The sequence below is a fragment of the Diplotaxodon limnothrissa genome, linkage group LG1 (assembly GCF_057381915.1).
Source record: "Diplotaxodon limnothrissa isolate DT_005_m linkage group LG1, D_limnothrissa_male_GT1.1, whole genome shotgun sequence".
NCBI classification, from domain to species: Eukaryota; Metazoa; Chordata; class Actinopteri; order Cichliformes; family Cichlidae; genus Diplotaxodon; species Diplotaxodon limnothrissa.
In genome coordinates this window covers 26773231-26792085 of record NC_140596.1, presented here as the reverse complement: position 1 = coordinate 26792085, position 18855 = coordinate 26773231, and the positions used below count along the sequence as shown (strand labels likewise).

At 38.0% G+C, this 18855-nt stretch overlaps 1 protein-coding gene across 3 annotated transcripts in view; it reads left to right on the top strand.

Annotated features, from left to right (window-relative positions):
- Nucleotides 1-18855, top strand: part of LOC146639886 (protein diaphanous homolog 3-like) — a 166672-nt gene that overhangs the window by 30462 nt on the left and 117355 nt on the right. For all 3 annotated transcript variants that reach the window (XM_085356212.1, XM_085356196.1, XM_085356204.1), the window contains exons 13-17: nucleotides 3618-3736; nucleotides 3817-3881; nucleotides 4265-4369; nucleotides 5713-6030; nucleotides 7503-7617. In XM_085356212.1, coding sequence (XP_085212338.1) covers nucleotides 3618-3736; nucleotides 3817-3881; nucleotides 4265-4369; nucleotides 5713-6030; nucleotides 7503-7617 — 722 coding nt within the window. The remainder of the gene's footprint in view (nucleotides 1-3617; nucleotides 3737-3816; nucleotides 3882-4264; nucleotides 4370-5712; nucleotides 6031-7502; nucleotides 7618-18855) is intronic.

Below are 18855 nucleotides of genomic sequence, written 5' to 3'. Positions count from 1 at the left end.
CTATTCTGGTATTTTAAAGTGTACCTAGCAGAAATATTAAACAACCTAACTAATAGGATTGCCAACTCCCACAAAAAAAAAAAAAAAAGGGAACCACCCCCGCCTCGTGATGCTTAATCGACGCAATCAACAAGTTAGTCATTTTAAATGAAATATCAAAGAAAAGTATTTTTTGTGCCCCCCTTTTCCCTGCTAATGTCCTACCTGGCCCCCTGGCAAAACTTTGCTAGACCCGCCCCTGCACAATTACCAGCCGTCAGCTACGTAAAAAAAAAAAAGGATCCTGGTGTTATTTGTCTCTCAGAAACAGTTCATAACTTCTCTTCAACTCATTCATGTCACTTAAAATGTAATCCTGTTTCTCCATCATTATTCAGCTCTGATGATTCAGTAAGGACATCTCCTGGATTCATTTTCATGTTTCCCTCTTACCACATATCCAAACGGATATCATGACCAGCAGCTTTTACAGTCGTGGCTCCAGCAAACATCAGCTGAAACTAAAAATTAATATTAAATCAATTCTAACAACAGCTTATCAAGCTTAAACGTGCTGCTGTTGTTTATCTGCTGGTCTCCTCTTTCTGGCGCAAAGTGGGCGATAAACAAACAAGAAAGACGGGACTTGCGGCAGAAAAAACGATCAGCTGGTCATTGATCAGTTTCATGATTGAAGTAGCAAAGGGGGAGGGAGGGGAGAGAATGAGAGAAGAGTCAGCTTTGTAGCAAAGACAGGATAACTCCAGCTTTGTATTTTTGTTTTTGTTTGTTTTTGGTTTTTTTTTTATTCTACCTGAAGTATGGAACAAGTCTCTTCCTTTTCACATCAATATGGAACTCCGACGACCAGTCCAGCTGTGGCTCCATATATCAGTTGTTAAGCTTAACGTGGAAATACTATGCAAACATTCAGACATGCACTTACACACTTGCTTTACTCCTCTGGGATAGTTTTCTCTGAGATGAAATGACACTGTTTGGAAGCATAGCGAGGCTCCAAAGGCTCCACCAGACTGCCGACAGGTCTCGCAGACAACAGCCGCTCTATCACGTGACACATACTGCTCCAATGCGCTGAGCTGGGTTACGCCAATCAGCGCGTTTTGTGAGGTGATTTTGTGATACTTCGGATCGGATTACATTTTTTATTTCTCTCCGATATCCGATCCAGTAATTTAGGTCAGTATCGGAACGATACGTATCGGTCCATCTCTAATAACAACTAGCAGTTATAATAATTGACTTATGTTTTAAATTATTCATCAGGAAAAAGTACTAAAAATTGACCATAAAAAAATAATACATTATCCTTTGATTTTGTTTTTATCTAGAACATGAATTCACTCTAATTCATCTTATAATTTAACATCAGTATTGTGAGGACTGTTTAAAAATAGTAGCTTAATGGAATGAACATATTTCTCCCTGTAGTTTAGTGATTAAGGCTCCATTAGCTTATAGTATTTCTGTTAAATATGTGTACTGGGTTTGCTTAAGAAATTTGTCTTGCATTGTTGATTGTCCTTAGTGGCAGATTAGGCATTGTCTGAATGTGGTCCCTCTGATGAACTGCACTGGTTTTAGTTATTGGAATTCTTTTTGTTAATGTTTTTGATTCAGTGATTCCATTGTGTAGCTAATGTTTCGAATCATATGCATGGTATTATGAGATGCAGTATCTGCATTGTTTTAGGAAGAGGTGGAAACCAATATCCCTGATTAATCACTGTTTGTAAGTATCAAAGTATTAGTTAATGATTTGGTGTGGAAGGGATTAGGACTCTCAGCGGGATCATTGTAAGATAATGAACAGATCAAACATTCACTTTATCTTTAACTCACAATAGCACTGTGCCTCCCAGCGTTGCATGTCATCTGTTGTTATTATATTATTTCCTTCTGCTTATTGAGGCTTGGCCCTGGTTATTTTGTGATCAGTGTGTCCAGCAGAGCCATATGAAACAGTTTAAATGCAATTACTCAGCGTTTGCTGATATTATCATCAAAACAGTGCTTTTATTAAGGCGCTAGGTTTGAAGGAACCCAAAGGGTCTTGTAACAGGGACCTGTGTAACATTAGCATCTACCTCACTTTAGTAATTTACTGTCTCCACAATCAACACAGTTGATTCCCTGTCCTACAGAAAGCTTAAATATTGCTTCAGTGAATACCAAATTTGTGGTATATATGGACACATGTATGTAAGCAAACACATTACCACCCTCCTAAAAGCAAAGTGAGGGGCAGAACTTTAAATAAATAAAATTGTGATAAATTTTCTCTTTCCTTACAGTACTTCCATTTCCTGTTGGCATAGGTTTTCAATATTTGATATAGTGCGAGACATCTGATACACCACTATTAGTTTAATTATTAAATAAAAATCAAAAGAGGCCAAACTGGGAATTATGTAGTTATTCTCTGCATTAAGGTATCTGTGTGCATATTTTTTCCCCCTCAAAGTTGAAAAAATGTATAATTTCCATTAATTAGTGTTAATTGCAGTAATTATATGCTTGTGCATGTAAAGTGTACCATGTTGTGATTTTTTTTTTTTTTCTTGTGAGTTGTTTTCAAATTTTACCTATTACTTGAAAAACAACAAGAAAAAAAAACTCAGTAATATGCTAATTAGTTTAGAGCTGTCTGTTAGTATATTAAACTTTCTCTGATATAATACAGTAACTGTAAAAGATTTCGGGCACATTTCCCGTATCTTTTTGCTAGCCATGTTCTTCCTGCATACACTAAACAGATTAAAACTAACAAATACAATTAGGTGTTTTTGCAGTCCCAGGCCTTATTTAAAGTACAACAGTAAGCGGAAAGCATTAGGCCTTGAGCACAGAGTGTCTTTGCTCACTGTTTCTTGTGTGTAGCAATGCAGTGCATAAAATTTCAGTATTAAATAGAGATTATATTTTGTGTTAATAAATTGTAATCAATTTCCAACTAATAGCATCGCTAGCCTTAAAGCTTTGAACATCTGCGATAATCAAAAGAAGTCTTTGCCAGCAAATTGTTGTGTGAGTGGTGCAAAGTCACACAACATGAACATCTGACACCACAAGTTTGCAGAGGGAGATGGCAATTTTATTTAACTTGTCTGCTGTACTTTGAGTCATAAATGGTATAAATTGTATTGTATTATTCAGACCATTAAGCATGTCATGAATAAAAGATGAAACGGCATTTTTACAATAAGGAAAGTTGGAAAAGACTGAAGACAGAAACGATTTCCTGTAATATGATATCCTGCGTAATGTTTGTAGAACTGTATGCGAATACCTTGCAGCAACCTGATGTCATCTGCAGGTAACGTAGCGTAAACACAGTGGATCGCCATGCATAGTATTTGATGTCATTTAAATGCAGCTACCAGGAGTGACTTAAATTGTTAATTTTATTACAGCAGAGAAAAGCGAGTGTAAATTTTGTCACTAAGGTTTCTTTGCCATTATCAGGCCACCATTGTGAAGAGCATTTTGTTCTTAATGGTTTGCCTGGTTAAATAAAAGATTAAAATTGCTTGAAAGCCTGTGCCTGTGGCTCAAAGACAGTTGTATGTTTCTAACTATCTCTCTATACTTTTTGTCTCATTTATCTTCGCTCGCAGGCCACAGTACTTTAAGATCATTGAGGAATGTGTTTCTCAAATTGTGCTCCACCGTAGTGGCACTGACCCAGATTTCAGTTACCGCAAGCGCCTCGATGTCGACTTTAGCCACCTATTAGGCAAGTTGCACAATTTTGATAGCTTTATTTTTTTCAGTAGAGCACTGATAATTTCTGACTAGTTGTTTTTTGTTTTTCAGAGGTGTGCGTGGATAAATCTCGAATAGATGAATATGAACAACAAGCTTCGGAACTGGCACAGAAGGCAAGTAATGACAAAAGGAAGCAAAAATATAGCATGCTGACATTTAAACTAATGTGTTGTATAAAATAAGGTACTAATGAAACACAAACTCTTCTAAAAATCTAAATATAATGAGGCCATAGGAATAACAACCATATAGGTTTTTGTAAACATCAGTTAGCAACCGTGACATCTTGCTGTGGAATAATGACCAGACTGACCTTAAAATACGCAAACTTCATTTTAAAGTGAGATATAATAAAACAATGTTTTATTGTAATGTAGCAGTGTAATTGTATCTGTTTCTACCATTAGCTGAAATCAGCTAATTTCAAGTTATATTCCAAGTCAGTATTATGTGTGCTTGGTTGAATAAACTGGATATTTGGTGCTCTTTTTTTCAGTTTGATGAGGAATTTCTAAGCAGACAGGAGGCACAAGCTCAGCTGGTCAAGTGTGAAGAAAAAATAGCTGAACTCCAAGCAGAGCTACAGGCCTTCAGGTCCCAGGTACTTTTGTACATTTGTTTTTATTCGAAACGGGATGTGAGATGTAAGAAAATGTTGGATTGGATTACTAATTAAAATCCCTTGAATATTGCATTGAAATGCAATTCAACTTTCTTTTCTTACTTTCCAATGGTGAGATGTTCTTGTTATTTAGGGTTGCGGCATAGGGGTGGGGGTTTTATTCACTGGAGCCTGCCGTTTGGTTTGACATAGAGGCTGCTCTACTGGCTAGCTGACACTAAGTCTAATAGGAATACTGACCAGTCCTCCATGTTGGCCATTTCTAATTCTCTGATCTCTATCCCATAAGAGGAAATTGTTCTAAAAGCAATTTATTCTGACAACCCCTTCAGCCCCCCCTTCCCATACCACAACACTCCAGAGAGTTACTCCTACACCCTGGCACTGCAAGATAACTACACACTCAGAGAGAGGAAAAGAACTTCCTTTTTTTTCCATGATAATTTTTCAATTTGAGTGAGCAAACACAGGATGAATACTCAAATACTGCCTTGGTTCAAATGGTGATGGTACATTTAACCGGTGCAGGTGCATGCATACATTCTTTGTCTTTGACCATGCCTGTATCAGTCTCGCTCCCACCAAACAGACTTTCACTCGTGCTTGTTAATTCAGCAAAGGTGTTCTTCCCTGCAGACGCAGAATAAGAGCCCAGGGCTGACCTTTAGTCGGCGTCTTTAATCTAAAACTGGTGCATGGATCAATAAGCCATTTGCTCTATATGATACAATTTACAAAGCTATAGCATTTCTGTTTTTTTGTATTTTTGAAAAAACATCATTGTGTGTATGATCTTAACAGTATCTGGACCCTTTCTGAGCATTTGGCCTTTACTGAATGGTTGAAAGAGTACAGCTCTGGTATCCATACCGTAGAGGTATTACACAGGAAAGAATACAGAACATGGTGTATAAGCACATTTTGTTTTGCTTTTGGTCTCCCCAATAAGTCGTTTTTCTTTGTTTTCTTTGACATGTGAATTCACTGCCACGTGATTTTTAAAAAATAAATAAATAAATGAAATACGAAGGCGTTCATTCTGCAGAAAATACATTTCAAGTTGGAAGCTAAGTGCAATAGCATGGAGCCCTAAACTATGAACTCTGGGACTGGCTGATTGAGTTGTCGTATCATCAGCCTTGTTCAGCCTGTTTTGGAAATTTAATTGATGATGTTGTATTTCAAGTATAATTTTTTAAATTCCAGGCTACAGTTTACTGTTCAATTCAAAACTGCTTCAGTTCTGAGCTCTGTGCGTGCATGTGTGTGTGTGCGTTTATTTCTACTTCTATAGCTGAATTTTATTTTGCTTGAATTTTCAGTTTGGAGCTGTACCCGTGGGGCCGGCCAATGCTGGACAGGCATCATCTTCTTCAACAATCCCATCTGGGGTTCCAATTCCTGCTCCAGCATCTCTTGGGCCAGTCCCACCACCACCTCCCCCTCCGCCTCCGTTACCTGGTTGTCCTGCACCACCTCCACCACCTGGAATGCCTCCTCCATTTGGTGCTCCCCCACCACCCCCTCTTGGATTTGGGGGTGGTCTAGGCTCACCTACCCACCACACTCTGCCTTATGGCCTCAGGCCAAAGAAAGAATTCAAGCCTGAAACCTCCATGAAGCGCCTGAACTGGTCCAAGGTAAGACTCACAGATGTAACATACTACAGTTGGTACAATGTACCGTAGTGTATGTTACATTATAAAAAATGAAGTATTTCAAAAACTTTGAAAGAAGAAACTAAAATTTAGGCCACGTAGAGACCCTCTACTTCGTTCCTGATGTTTATTGGCAGCTCCTGCTAAGTACAGGTGTTTCTCTGAGAATTAAACAACAACTTTCTCACTTTGTGCCAAGACAGAAATAATTGAAAATAACAGATGATCAGATGCTATTGTCAGAGCAGCCTCTGTGGTACTAATACAGATGTTGTTATCCGCAAAGCAATATTAGTTCACACCACCAGCGATGTTAGTTTGTGGTTTGATTAATAATTTAATGTCAGATTTACAACAGTACAGATGTTCAGCAAATTAAACCAGATGTTTGAAATTTACAGAGAACATTCTTGTAGGACATGTGGAGAACCTGTCCTGCAGCTGTGGAAGACCCTTGCATATGGCTGTGTTTGGGACAAAGCTGTTGTAAAACTTTCTCATTAATAAGAGTTCAACTTCCAACTGTTGCCCACAAACAGCAGTCCTAATGCAGTGACACTCATTTATCACTTTCCTAATAGAGTGGCACTTAGTAAGGGTATCTTTGCTGAGGTCAGTGCCCTGTCTTGCAATTTTAAACAAGGTGATCCACATCTGCACCAGAGTTTCATGGTGTTAATTTGACCATTCTTCATTTCTTCATCATATAACAAGAACTTGAAAGGTTTGGCTTTGGTGGACATACAAAAATACAGCTGGCAATTTACACATGTAATAGATACAGGAGGAAGTCAGCTTTCCGTTAGTGTTGCGTTTCATTGGACTCTGCTTAATCTAATATTCACAAGTGTTTTAGTAAGGTCCGGCATATTGAGTCACGCAACAGTGTTTGTATCTTGGCTCTAATTGCCTTTCAAAGCCAGTTGCTGACAGTGACAACGAGATCAGTTTAATATAACTACAAACATATGCAGTGAAAGATAGTTGATTCTTCAAAACATCAGCAGTGCTACCAGTGTTTGGTGATTAAAGGAAGTATTCACTTTGAAAATATTCTTTGATAGACTATGGATTCAATTTAAAGACTCCTCAATATATTTTTAAAATTAAGCTTGAGGTTTTACCAACTTCTATCTATTTATCTACCTGCTTGTCTGACTTTCTTTATTTTAGTCTGTATTGTAGGTTCTGCTGACTTTATGTTATTGTTCCAAGGAGGAAAACTATTTCATTGAGTAATGGGAATACTGTACTTTATATTAATCTGGAAAGTAATGCAAATACCTGGTGGTGTGCTTATTGTTATTTATTTATAACATTTGGTGTCAGTCTTCATGGGAAACTATATCTCGAGGCTTTAATATGACTAATAAATAATTAAGTAATCTTTATATTTCTCTGTCAAGCCCTAACTGGTTTATTAAAGATGTTAAATTATGGCTGTGTATTTTAAGATTCGTCCCCAAGAAATGTCAGAGGGCTGTTTTTGGGTGCGGGTTGATGAGGACCAGTATGCAAAGCCAGATCTGCTCAACAGAGTTGCTCTTACTTTTGGATCACAGAGAACAGGTAAGACCATCTACTTTTTAATGCACTTATTTAATTTCCATCTGTCAAGGTGGTGCATTGTATTCTGAGAAGGCTTGGTTATCCTTTATACTGTTATCGCTACGTGTTGGATACACTGTGTATGTTAACGCAGGTCAACAGCAAGCCAAACTAAATTTTCATGAGCCAGGAAACTGAGCGTCTTGCTCCTTTATTACGGTATTCTCGACGGCTTACAATCTTTTACAATTGTGGCTTGAATAACTCGATGAAAGTGCTGAGTGAAAAGCCATTGCTTTCGATGGTGTATATAAAGTAGGGCTGCACGATTAATCGTTAGAAAATCGCGATCTCGATTCATACTTATGTGCGATCTCATTTCCAAATGACAACGATTTAAAAAACAAAAAAAAACAAAAAAAAACAACGACGACGATTGTACTGCATTTTGATCCGGGACGTAATCTGCATGAAAACAAGCGCTCTCTCTTCCTGCTCAATAAATGACAAGGGCGGAGCCTTATACCACGTGATACAGAAGCTGGCTGCTAAAATTAGCAGGGAAAAAACAACGGAGAGCACGTCAGGGATGAGGAGAAAGTGACAGGAGAAAATCCGTCCTGGTCAACCACCCAAACATCAATAACGGGAACCTTATACAGCGCTTCCCTATACCCGTCGAACTTCCGCAGGCACAAAGAAATTACGGAGGCTATTACTTATCACCTGACCAAAGATATGGCTCCCATCAACACTGTGCAAAACCAGGGATTTAGGAAAATGATCAACACCCTAGACAAACGCTACACAGTGCCGTCCTGCAACTATTTTTCTATTGTTGCACTACCTGCTCTATACACGCAGTGTCGAGCAACGGTGGAGACGGAATTTCAAGCAGTACAACATTTTGCGGCAACCACAAAACGTGAGACATTTGTTGTTTTTATGTTTATTTATTGTTTTTATGTTCAGTTTCAACTGTTACGAAGTTGATGTGCAGTTAATAAGTGCAATAAATATTTATACTGGAAAAGAAAATTGTGAGAGAATCGTGATCTGAATTCTAAGCCAAAAATTCGTGATTCTCATTTTATGCAAAATCGTGCAGCCCTAATATAAAGATTCAGGCCACAGGAGATGAAGTTTAAACACAGCCAGGTTTTCTGTACCATGTATTTTTTTCCCAACTGACTATAGCTTCTGCTTCCCACAATGCATTGCGAACACATATTACTCCTTCAAAATAAGATACAGAAAAACTAATGCTGATTGTATAGAATATATTTTTAATTAAATGACTCTTTTTTTTTTTTTTTTTTTTTTAACATAAATTACCACAGTTGAAATATGACATTTTATCACTAAATTATTATGAACCATTTTTAATCTTTTACTTGGGACATCCTTCATAAACAGATGTTTTCACACAGTTAAGCATTTGTGTGTAATACATTATTTAACTTATTATTACATAATATTTCTTTGTTTTCTTTGACTTTTTTTTTTTTTTTTTTAGAAATTTTCCGCACTCGTCCATTCAGTTCACTCGTCTAGACAGTTGTGTACATTAGTTTGTGTTCAGCACTGCTTTAAACTTTCTACTTCACTTTTTCTTCAGCCTTCTTGTCTCAGCTGGATGGTAAAAGTAATAATTAATAATTGTCTTAATTAAGATACTTCAGCAGTATTACTCTGGGTTTATAAGCATCGTGCAATCAATGAACCTTAAAAGAAATGGTCTTTTTTTAGATACAGAATAATTTAGCTGAAAAGCAACAGAAACTATAAATGGTTAAACAACAAAAATTAATTAATAATTAGTCAGTGTTGGTCAAGTTACTTGAAAAAAGTAATCAGTAACTAATTACTGATTACTTCCCCCAAAAAGTAATCCCGTTACTTTACTGATTACTTATTTTCTAAAGTAATTAATTACTTAGTTACTTAGTTACTTTTTAAAAACACGATTTACAACCTGAATAGGTGATAAAGCGATAGATCTTTCAGCCCAATTCTACTTTTTCTGCATAATCCATCATACAAAATGTAATCAAATGTAAAAGTCTCTATTTAAAACTTGTTTTATTAGTTTTAAGCTTTTAACTTTATGCATCAAGCAAAAATTAAATTATGTGTTCGGTATAAAAAGAAGTTTTCTTCCAACGCACAAGGGACACTAATGTTTTTGTCACTCTTTATGGAACCAAACTCAAAGTAAGGTCAGTACTTCCACGCTTTAAACGCTGCACGCTCATACTCTCTCCCGCACTCGCAGTGTTGGGAAGGTTACTTTTAAAATGTATTCCATTACAGAATACAGAATACATGCCCCAAAATGTATTCTGTAACGTATTCCGTTACGTTACTCAATGAGAGTAACGTATTCTGAATACTTTGGATTACTTAATATATTATCATGCTTTTTACAACTACGTGAATGTACTATTGCTGTGTGATTTATTACTATTACTGAAGGTCCGCGACTCCGAATTGTAGTAAAGGGACCTCTGACTAATACGGCGGGGTCCCTGTCGGCTCGTAGCCGAAAAATAGCTTTACTTTGTTGTCTGGGTCAACTTTTCTTGTGAGAGACAGAGAGAGGCGTTGAAAGACTGCTCCAACGGAACTTATTGTTTTCGGAGGAAAACACGAACACGGTGTACAGTCGAGTCTTAATAGCTTACTTACAACTGGGCTCGTCAGGCACTCTTCTTGGCTGAAGTGGTTATTATTATATTTACATGCTTCCAGCTCCCGTTTTTCCTCGATGACAACCCGTACCTTTCCACTCCCCTTTTTCTCCCTCCTCGCGCTCACAGACACATAACGTGTATGGCAGTGCATTCTCCCTGCAGCACGGACTACACTGCCCATGAGGCTACATTCTTTAGAGCTATGCTCGTAGCATTCTGCCTGTTAGCTTAGCACAACAACAACAACAACGAAAAGGCGCTCTCTCACCCAGGAAACACGCAGTCGCAGAGAGAGAGAGCGTCACCCTGTAACCATGGCAACCGTAACGCTGCCGCCTGGAACAACAGAACATAGCTGTCAAACAAAACCCAAACAGTCCTGACCCGCGACAATATGAAACAGGAAAGTACCGCAGTGTAATCCATTTATTTCAACAAAGTAACTGTATTCTGAATACCACCTTTTTAAAAGGTAACTGTAACGGAATACAGTTACTCATATTTTGTATTTTAAATACGTAACGGCGGTACATGTATTCCGTTACTCCCCAACACTGCGCACTCGATATATGATCCATTGTTGATCTGCAGACAGCTGTTGTCACGAACGTCACACTCGCTTACGTCACTGTCATGAGACATTCTCGCAAAAAAATCTCGGTTTTAGTAACGCAGTAACGCAGCGTTCCTACGGCAAAGTAACAGTAATCTAATTACCGTTTTTGCAATAGTAATCCCTTACTTTACTCGTTACTTGAAAAAAGTAAACAGATTACAGTTGCGTTACTGCCCATCTCTGTAATTAGTAAATATAAAATAAAAAGAAAATAGAGGGCTGACTATAGTCTGACCTTGGCCTGGTCATGAACAGCTTTATGCACCAGGTGGAGCCCACTATCTGAATCTTCGGCCACATTGGAACCCATTCATGGTCACTGGCGGGCTTTCTGGACACTCGTTGCCTAGGTAACCCTCTAATGTATTTACTACCATGTCTTATCGGGGATAGCTGTTGTTAGTTGCTTCAATCTCTTGCCTGGAAGTCGATTAAACTCTTGGGACATTATTTGTTGTTTTATGTCCTTCATTGCAAAATTGCTTCCATGGAGATTTAGACTAGGGCTGGGTATCGTCACTGATTTCTAGAATCGATTCAATTCTGATTCACAAGGTCCCGAATCGATTCGATCCACGATTCGATTTAATTCGATTCGATTCAAATCTGGGAAATTTTGACAGTCAGAAATATTATAATTCAGATCAGTACATTTACATATTTTTGTATCAAAAAGGAAGCTGACACACACAAGACTTTATCACAGGTGTAAGCGTCACAGCAGATGCCTTTGTGTGAAAGTAGCTGAAGATAAAACAGAAAAACATGAAGGTGATTTTCCTGTTCTGGGATTTTATAAAAATATTCTGCAGTACATCAAAAACGAAAGAAAACCATTAATCAACATATGAACATTACCTCTGATGTTACAGCGGTTTTATTAGAGACACGGTTAAGTGTTTTGCATTTTGAATAATTTTAAAAAGTTTAAATTTGTTCAGTATTGAACAGCAGAAATGAGGTTTTCTTTTCGGAAGAATGTAAAAGGGAAAAAAACAGCAGCCGACAGCGCTGTAAACAACAGTAGATTTGTGCGTAACAAGCAAGAGATTAATGAAGAAAGGGAAACTGTTCTTGAAGTACAGAGAGAGAGAGAGAGAGAGAGCTGTGCATCGCGGTGGAAGCAAAACAGTAAAAGTCAGAGTGAATTCATGACGATGTTTATGTGAAGCGTTTGGATCTTCTTTTGCTGCTGGTTCGGTCAATACTGTTTGGAGAGAGATCAAACTAACAGCTTTAGAATCGGCTCATAAAGGGCGTGAACACAAAGCGCGGACCCGCCGACAGATCAGAATCAGCAAGCTGTCGGCTTTCAGCCCCGACTGTGAGAAAGGCGACATCTAACTGATTCTGATCCGCGGTGTTTAAGTCTATGTGCAAAATCCGTGTACCTGCTCTCATTTACTGTCTTAACTGTTTGGTTGTTCTTGAAATTTTGTGAGATGTCACCAGAGATTCTGGCATTTCGGGCAAAATAAATTTATATTAAAAAAATCGATTCAGGATTTTAATGAATCGATTTTACGTTATCCAAGCCAGAATAGATTTTAATCGATGAATCGATTATTAAAAACCCACCCCTAATTTAGACCAACTGAAGCACCAGTGCTAACACATGAAAGCTGGATTCTGACTTAGGCAAATTCCCATAAATGGTAGCTTCAAGCCACTGACCCCTGAAACAGTTACATACTCCATACGTGTGAGTTGTCATACCAACTCACACGTATGGATCGTTTGTTTAGCCAGTCCTATCCCTGAGAAAGTACTTTAATGTGCTGGGGAAATATCAAAATAATATTATTATCACAGTATTACTGGTTTTACAGAAATGATTCTTTCCTCTATTTAAATAGACTGCTTGTGCAGTGACTTTTTTCTTTTTCTTTTTTTTTTAAAAGTAGTAGTTTCAGTACTAGCACTCCTTGTGGAATCAGACTGTTTTGTATTTTGGTGACTATTTTAGTGGTGATATTGCATAATAAAACACCATACTCTTACTGCCTAAGACATTAGTGTAGCTGGTTATATCTGGAATATTCATGTACAAGGTTGTTGGAATGATTAAAGCTTGAGTAGGAGGTAGGAAGAGATGTTATCCCTCCCCGGTGTTTCATTTATTAGTCCCTTCACTGATGATTTATTCACGTCTTGTGTTTTCTTTCTTGTCTTGTCACTGCTTCAGCTAGCTTACGCCAATTTGAATTATTCATCCAGGTGTTATCTACCTGTCACAACTCTATAGCGTTCCTCTCAAGGCACAGTGCCCCCTTCTCCCTCCCTTACACACCAATGCAACCCTAGCTCCCTATAGTCAAAGTGTTGAATAATGGAGGCAGATCTAAAGGGCAAACAAGTAGACAGACAGTCAAACAGGTGTTCTTTGGGGATGGCAAAGGAGGGATGTTCACCTGAAGACATTGTACTTTCCTGTTAGGTTAATGACCTTACGTCTGCACATTTTCACAGAATTTTATTTTCCAGCTTTCATGAAATACATGCCTCATCTTATGGGCAGGCACGCAAAAGCGGTTCAGCTCTGTGCCGTTCCAACTGCTTGGTTTGTTACTGTTAACGGGTAATGCATTTTAGATTTGGTGAGAAAGAAACATTTGTCTTTCACATCATTTGAAAGGTTGTTCTCCTCACGGTTTTTTCCAATCCCAGTGGAGGTTGTAAGAGCAGGATGACTGGTAGGTTGTGCAATCGGACCCAGCTGCTACCACTAGCGCGGGTCATCAAGTGAACTTACGTGTGTACGTGCTTGTGGGTTTGTTTTCTTATTAACACAGCCGTGTAGCATCATGTTTCATCTCACTTAAGAGCAGCAGCATCTGGATCAGCATTAAACATTAAACGGGACACAATGTGAAACAGTATTCACTCAGTTTGCCTCATTAAATATGGATTCATATTTCTTGAAATTTTTTTTTTTTTTTTTTTGGTGATGTTTATTCCTCTAAGTAGTTTTCTAAGACAATTCCTGTCACCCACACTGTTGGGTCTGTGTTTCCTCAAGCCCCGCTAGTTTAGAGACTTATTCTTGTTAACGACAAAAACAAGACTAACATCTTTTACTTGCTAGCAAGGGAAGTTTTTGGTCAAAAACCAGCTCTTGGAGCTCGCGCTCCTAAACTGTCTCCAGCCCAAAATCCTTCAAAGAGCAGCTTCCCTCGCAGCTATTTATTGACAAACTGTTACAGTTCACACAAAACACAACACAGCACCTCCTCGGTAAAACCCCCCTTGGCTACAAAGACAAGGCACTGTGTGTGTGTGTGTGTGTGTGTGTGTGTGTGTCCTCCTGCTGACCAAAAGGGTCATAAAAGCAGGAAGCAACGTCACAAGAAACAGATCTTTCAGATAGGATGTTTCTGCAATAAAATCTCCCCCAGCACAGAGTGGCTGGAGAGTAGGGATGGGTACCGGTATTTTTTTATTTATTGTTTATTTTGTAGTTTATACTTGATTAACCAGAGAATGTCTGCTGAAAATACAGCTGTGATGGTCTTTTTCCCAGATTTTGTGTGTGTTAAGTCTGATTGTTGAATGTTGTCATTATGTTCTTAAATTTGTACAGTCTTGGTTCAAGCAGTAGGATCAAGACATTCCTTTGATCATGAGCACCTCTCCAGTAGGGATGGGTATCGTTTAGGTTTTATTCGATACCAGTACCAAACCGGTACTTTTGAAACTGTGCCGGTGCTTAAACAGTGCTCGAACCGGTGCTTAAAGAAAATATAACTATTTGCGACTGCTTTTTGTGTGCTCTCTGTGTTTATGAACAGTTGGTATAAAAAGCAAGAAACAGACAAATGCATATATGCTCTTTATTTTCGTAGATAAATTATGCAAATATGCTGACTTAATCAATAAAAATTAATGAAAAAATTCCAGCGAGGAACACAACTGAGGCAACATGTTACTTTAATGTTTGTAAGGTTATGCCTGTAGTGTAATGCAGTAATCATAAAGCAGAATTAAGCACAGGAGACAGCCTGGTGTGCATGGTAGATGGGTTCTAAGAATGTAATACATTAATAACTCTTGTGCTTTCTTGTGGATGTTGATCTATCTTGAAAGCATTTTGAAGGCTCTATTCGTCTAGGTCTTCCCCCAAGGTAGAAGGTTTTTTTTTTTTCATTGTCTTAGTTCATATTTTGACTTTCATAACATTAACATTACATTCATCCTAGCTATAGTTTTCTATTTGGATTGTTAAACTTTATTTGATTATAGTGTCACTAGTTAGTGACTTAGCTTGTCAAGATCTGTTTTCTGTTTATTGACTCAGCCAAAATAACTCTTTATTAGTGGACTTGCAAAGAATAGTGCAGATACATTGATTTTTTGCCTGTAAAGTGCTCTTCAGGACATCAGAAAAATAATCCTGTTGAGCTTGAGGTATTTTTATATATATATTTTTTAATCCGTAAAGTTTTATGATACTATAGCAGTGGACATTTGCACTAACTTGCAAAAGAGGGAGGGAAATTGTAATTGCCGGTTGGAAGACTTTCCTCTACATTAGTCCTTAAATTTCATGTTTTGTCAACCAAGTGGTTATTTTTGCTTTTGCTTTTTTAGAGGCTGTTTTCCAGTTAGAGCCATATATGTAATTTTGACAAATGCAAACTGAGGAGAACCAAACTATTCAGACAAGCCCAGAGCTGTCACTAGTAAAATCATTATCACCTTCTAGGATTTAATTACAGAGGGGGCTAAGTAAAACTGGACATAATTAACATGAGAAAATACCTACGTGTTGGTTTCAAACTACAATTCAAAACAGTTTTTAATTGGGCATTTTAGTATACTTTTAAATGTGTTGGTAATTTTGTGTATAATATAACAAAGTTGAATTTGTGGCAGCACCGTATCATTGAACCTATTTTTCGGATCGTAAGGCGCACTGGATTATAAGGAGCATTAAGTGAAACAAAGCAGTCAGATAAGTCAAACTTTACTCAACTCATTCTTCTTGCTTCCTCCACTTCTGTACCTTTGATTCATTAATGTTGAATTCTCTCGCAGCTGCTCTATTCCCATGTTGTTGCAGTATATTAATGACTAACCTTGTATTGTGGATGGATTATCTCAGTTGTTCTCCTGTCTGAAGTTTGGTCCGTTTACAGCATCCTGCCATGCGATTGCGTTTGTTCTTAACCATTGGGAACCCTCACGTTAACTTCTATAGAGTGGAAAAAAAGTTAGCATTCATGCTCCAGCATGATTGTGTTTATGTTATACTAACTTAGCTGTGTCGCTAGCGGTCACACAGCATATCATTATATACCAGCTAGCCCAACTTCAGTAACCCTACAAAATTTTTCAGAAATCTCTCAGACAGAACATGATATATCATGTTGGGGTGGAAACTAGCAAGCTAACTTCCTGCTAACTTCTAACTCCGTTAAAGCCGTAGCTGTAATGCTCCGACAATCCATCAAAGTGGTGTGGCTTTGTAGCTTACCAAAGTTGTGCTAAAACATTTTTTGACAGATTTTTGAGCGTCGTGTGTCACGTACAATTGGTTTGAGGTCAGTAAGCACAACCAGAATTCATACATAAGGCGCACCGGATTATAAGGCGCACTGTCGATTTTTGAAAAAATTAAAGGGATTCAAGTGTGCCTTATAGTCCGAAAAATACAGTACTTTATCAGAATCAGAATCGTGTTTATTGGCCAAGTATATGTGTAGACACATGCAAGGATTTGGTTTGATTTGGTTCCGGTAGATGGTGGCTCTCAAGCACAGCAATGTAAAACACACACACACACACACACACACACACACACACACACACACACACACACACACGTCTATATATACATTACACATGCATACACATACATACACAAAGCTGAGTAAACCAACTATAAATAACTCATCTAAACTTATATACATAAAATACAGAAATGAAATGAGGTGGAATGAATGTTTGTGAATGTTATGTTCACTTTTCTTCGAGAATTGGATTGTTTTTAGTAGAGACATATCTACAACATGTACTATGTACAAGTCCTGTTTATTTATTTATTTATTTATATATATATATATATATATATATATATATATATATATATATATATATATATTTATTTTTTTTTTAGGATTTCAGTACCATTCTACTAAATTTAATCTAATGCCAAAGATGAATTTTTTGTCTCATTATTAAAGAAAATGATTGGATTACATTAATCATTCATGAAACAAAAAATATTTTTGTTATTGCTTAAAAGCTTATTTAAAATCCTTTATGGTAGTTTTTGGTAATTTAATTTAATTTTAATTTAACATTATTTGGGTTGTCACGTGAGGGTAGGAAAATAAATTGATCTGTAGTTAGACAGCTTCCCTTTTATACTTAGGTTTTATTTCACTACAACAGACTGGTGTAGTGTCTGCATTATAGTAGATGCTGCACCAGTCTGTCAGTCTCCTGTGACACTCTCCCCTCACTTATGAACAAGATCCTGAGATACTAAAACACTTGGGGCAGCAGCTTATCCTTGCCTTGGAGTCTGTGCACCATCCTTTTCCAGCTGAGACTCATGGCCTCAGACTTGGAGATTCTAATTCTCATTCCTGAAGCGTCTTAATCAGCTGCAAACTGCACCAGTGCAAGCTGGAGGTCAGCGCCCAATGAAGCCAACAGAACCACATAATCTGCAAAAATCAGAGACTTCCTCCACATCTTGGCTGCACATATAAATTCTATAAATATTATGAACAGAATATTTGACAAAGCTTTGGTGGAGACCAGCACCCACTGAGAATTATTCTTGGCAATGTGAACCAAGCTCTTACTATCATTGCATAGCGACAGAAAATGACTGAAAGCAACTACAGCTAAATGCACACGAAATGTAGCTCTACAGTAGATGCAGTTTGCCACATGCTGTACTCATGGAATGGTGTTATGTGACCGGAGGAGCTAGCAGCTGCTACCTTCCTGCCTATGGTTCAGGAACAGAACCATAGGCATACCATAGGTGCTTGCCCAACACCTTGGGCAAGCAGATTTTTCAGCCAAGAGTTGGACAGTCACCTCCGCAGGTTCCTCACTCCCAGGATGGTCATTGCTTTTTGCGCTGGGGCTTGAAGTGTAGCAGAACTGGTTCTCCATTTTATGTGTGGGACATGACCCAGAGGTCTCAGGTAGACCCAGCATGGACGAGGTCTCCAATGATGATAGCTTCCAGTTTGGGATGTTCCCAGTCCAGATGATGAATGTAGATATGGGGTCATTATAGGGCTGGGCGATATGACCCAAAATTCATATCTCGATATTTTTTAGCTGGATGGCGATATAAGATATATATCTCGATTTTTTTTTTTTTTTTTTTTTTTTTAAAAGCCATAAGTTAAGAACAAAAAGACAGTTCTTAGTCACACTGTGTCCCAGATCTCACACGGGCACTTTTATTTACATCATTTACATCAGTAAGCACAACCAGAATTCATACATATTGCGCACTGTCGATTTTTGAGAAAATGAAAGGATTTTAGGCCGTGCAGCCCTACGGGCTGCATGTCGTTAGCACGGTTAGCTCGCTAACACGTTGACGCTGTCCAGCCCCACACATGGTAACTCGCTAACGGAGATTTTCCGCTTTCATCTTGTCATTGCCTGCAGGTGAAGCTATGGGGGAGGGGGAGTTGTGTTCAGTGAAGGAGAGGCAAGGCAGAGTAACGTTGCGTAGAGACAAAAGTGGACGAAAGAGAGGCAAACCTGCGGCTCCACAAGTATAATTATAACGTAACATAGACTATATCGATATAAACGATATTGTCACATCTTATATCTCGTATGAAAATATATCGATATTTTTTAAAAAACTCGATATATCGCCCAGCCCTAGGTCTTTGTCCTTTAAAATGACAGATTAACCTTATTCCTGTTGCTACTCTGATACTTCAGTCCAGGATCCATGGCAAACAATCA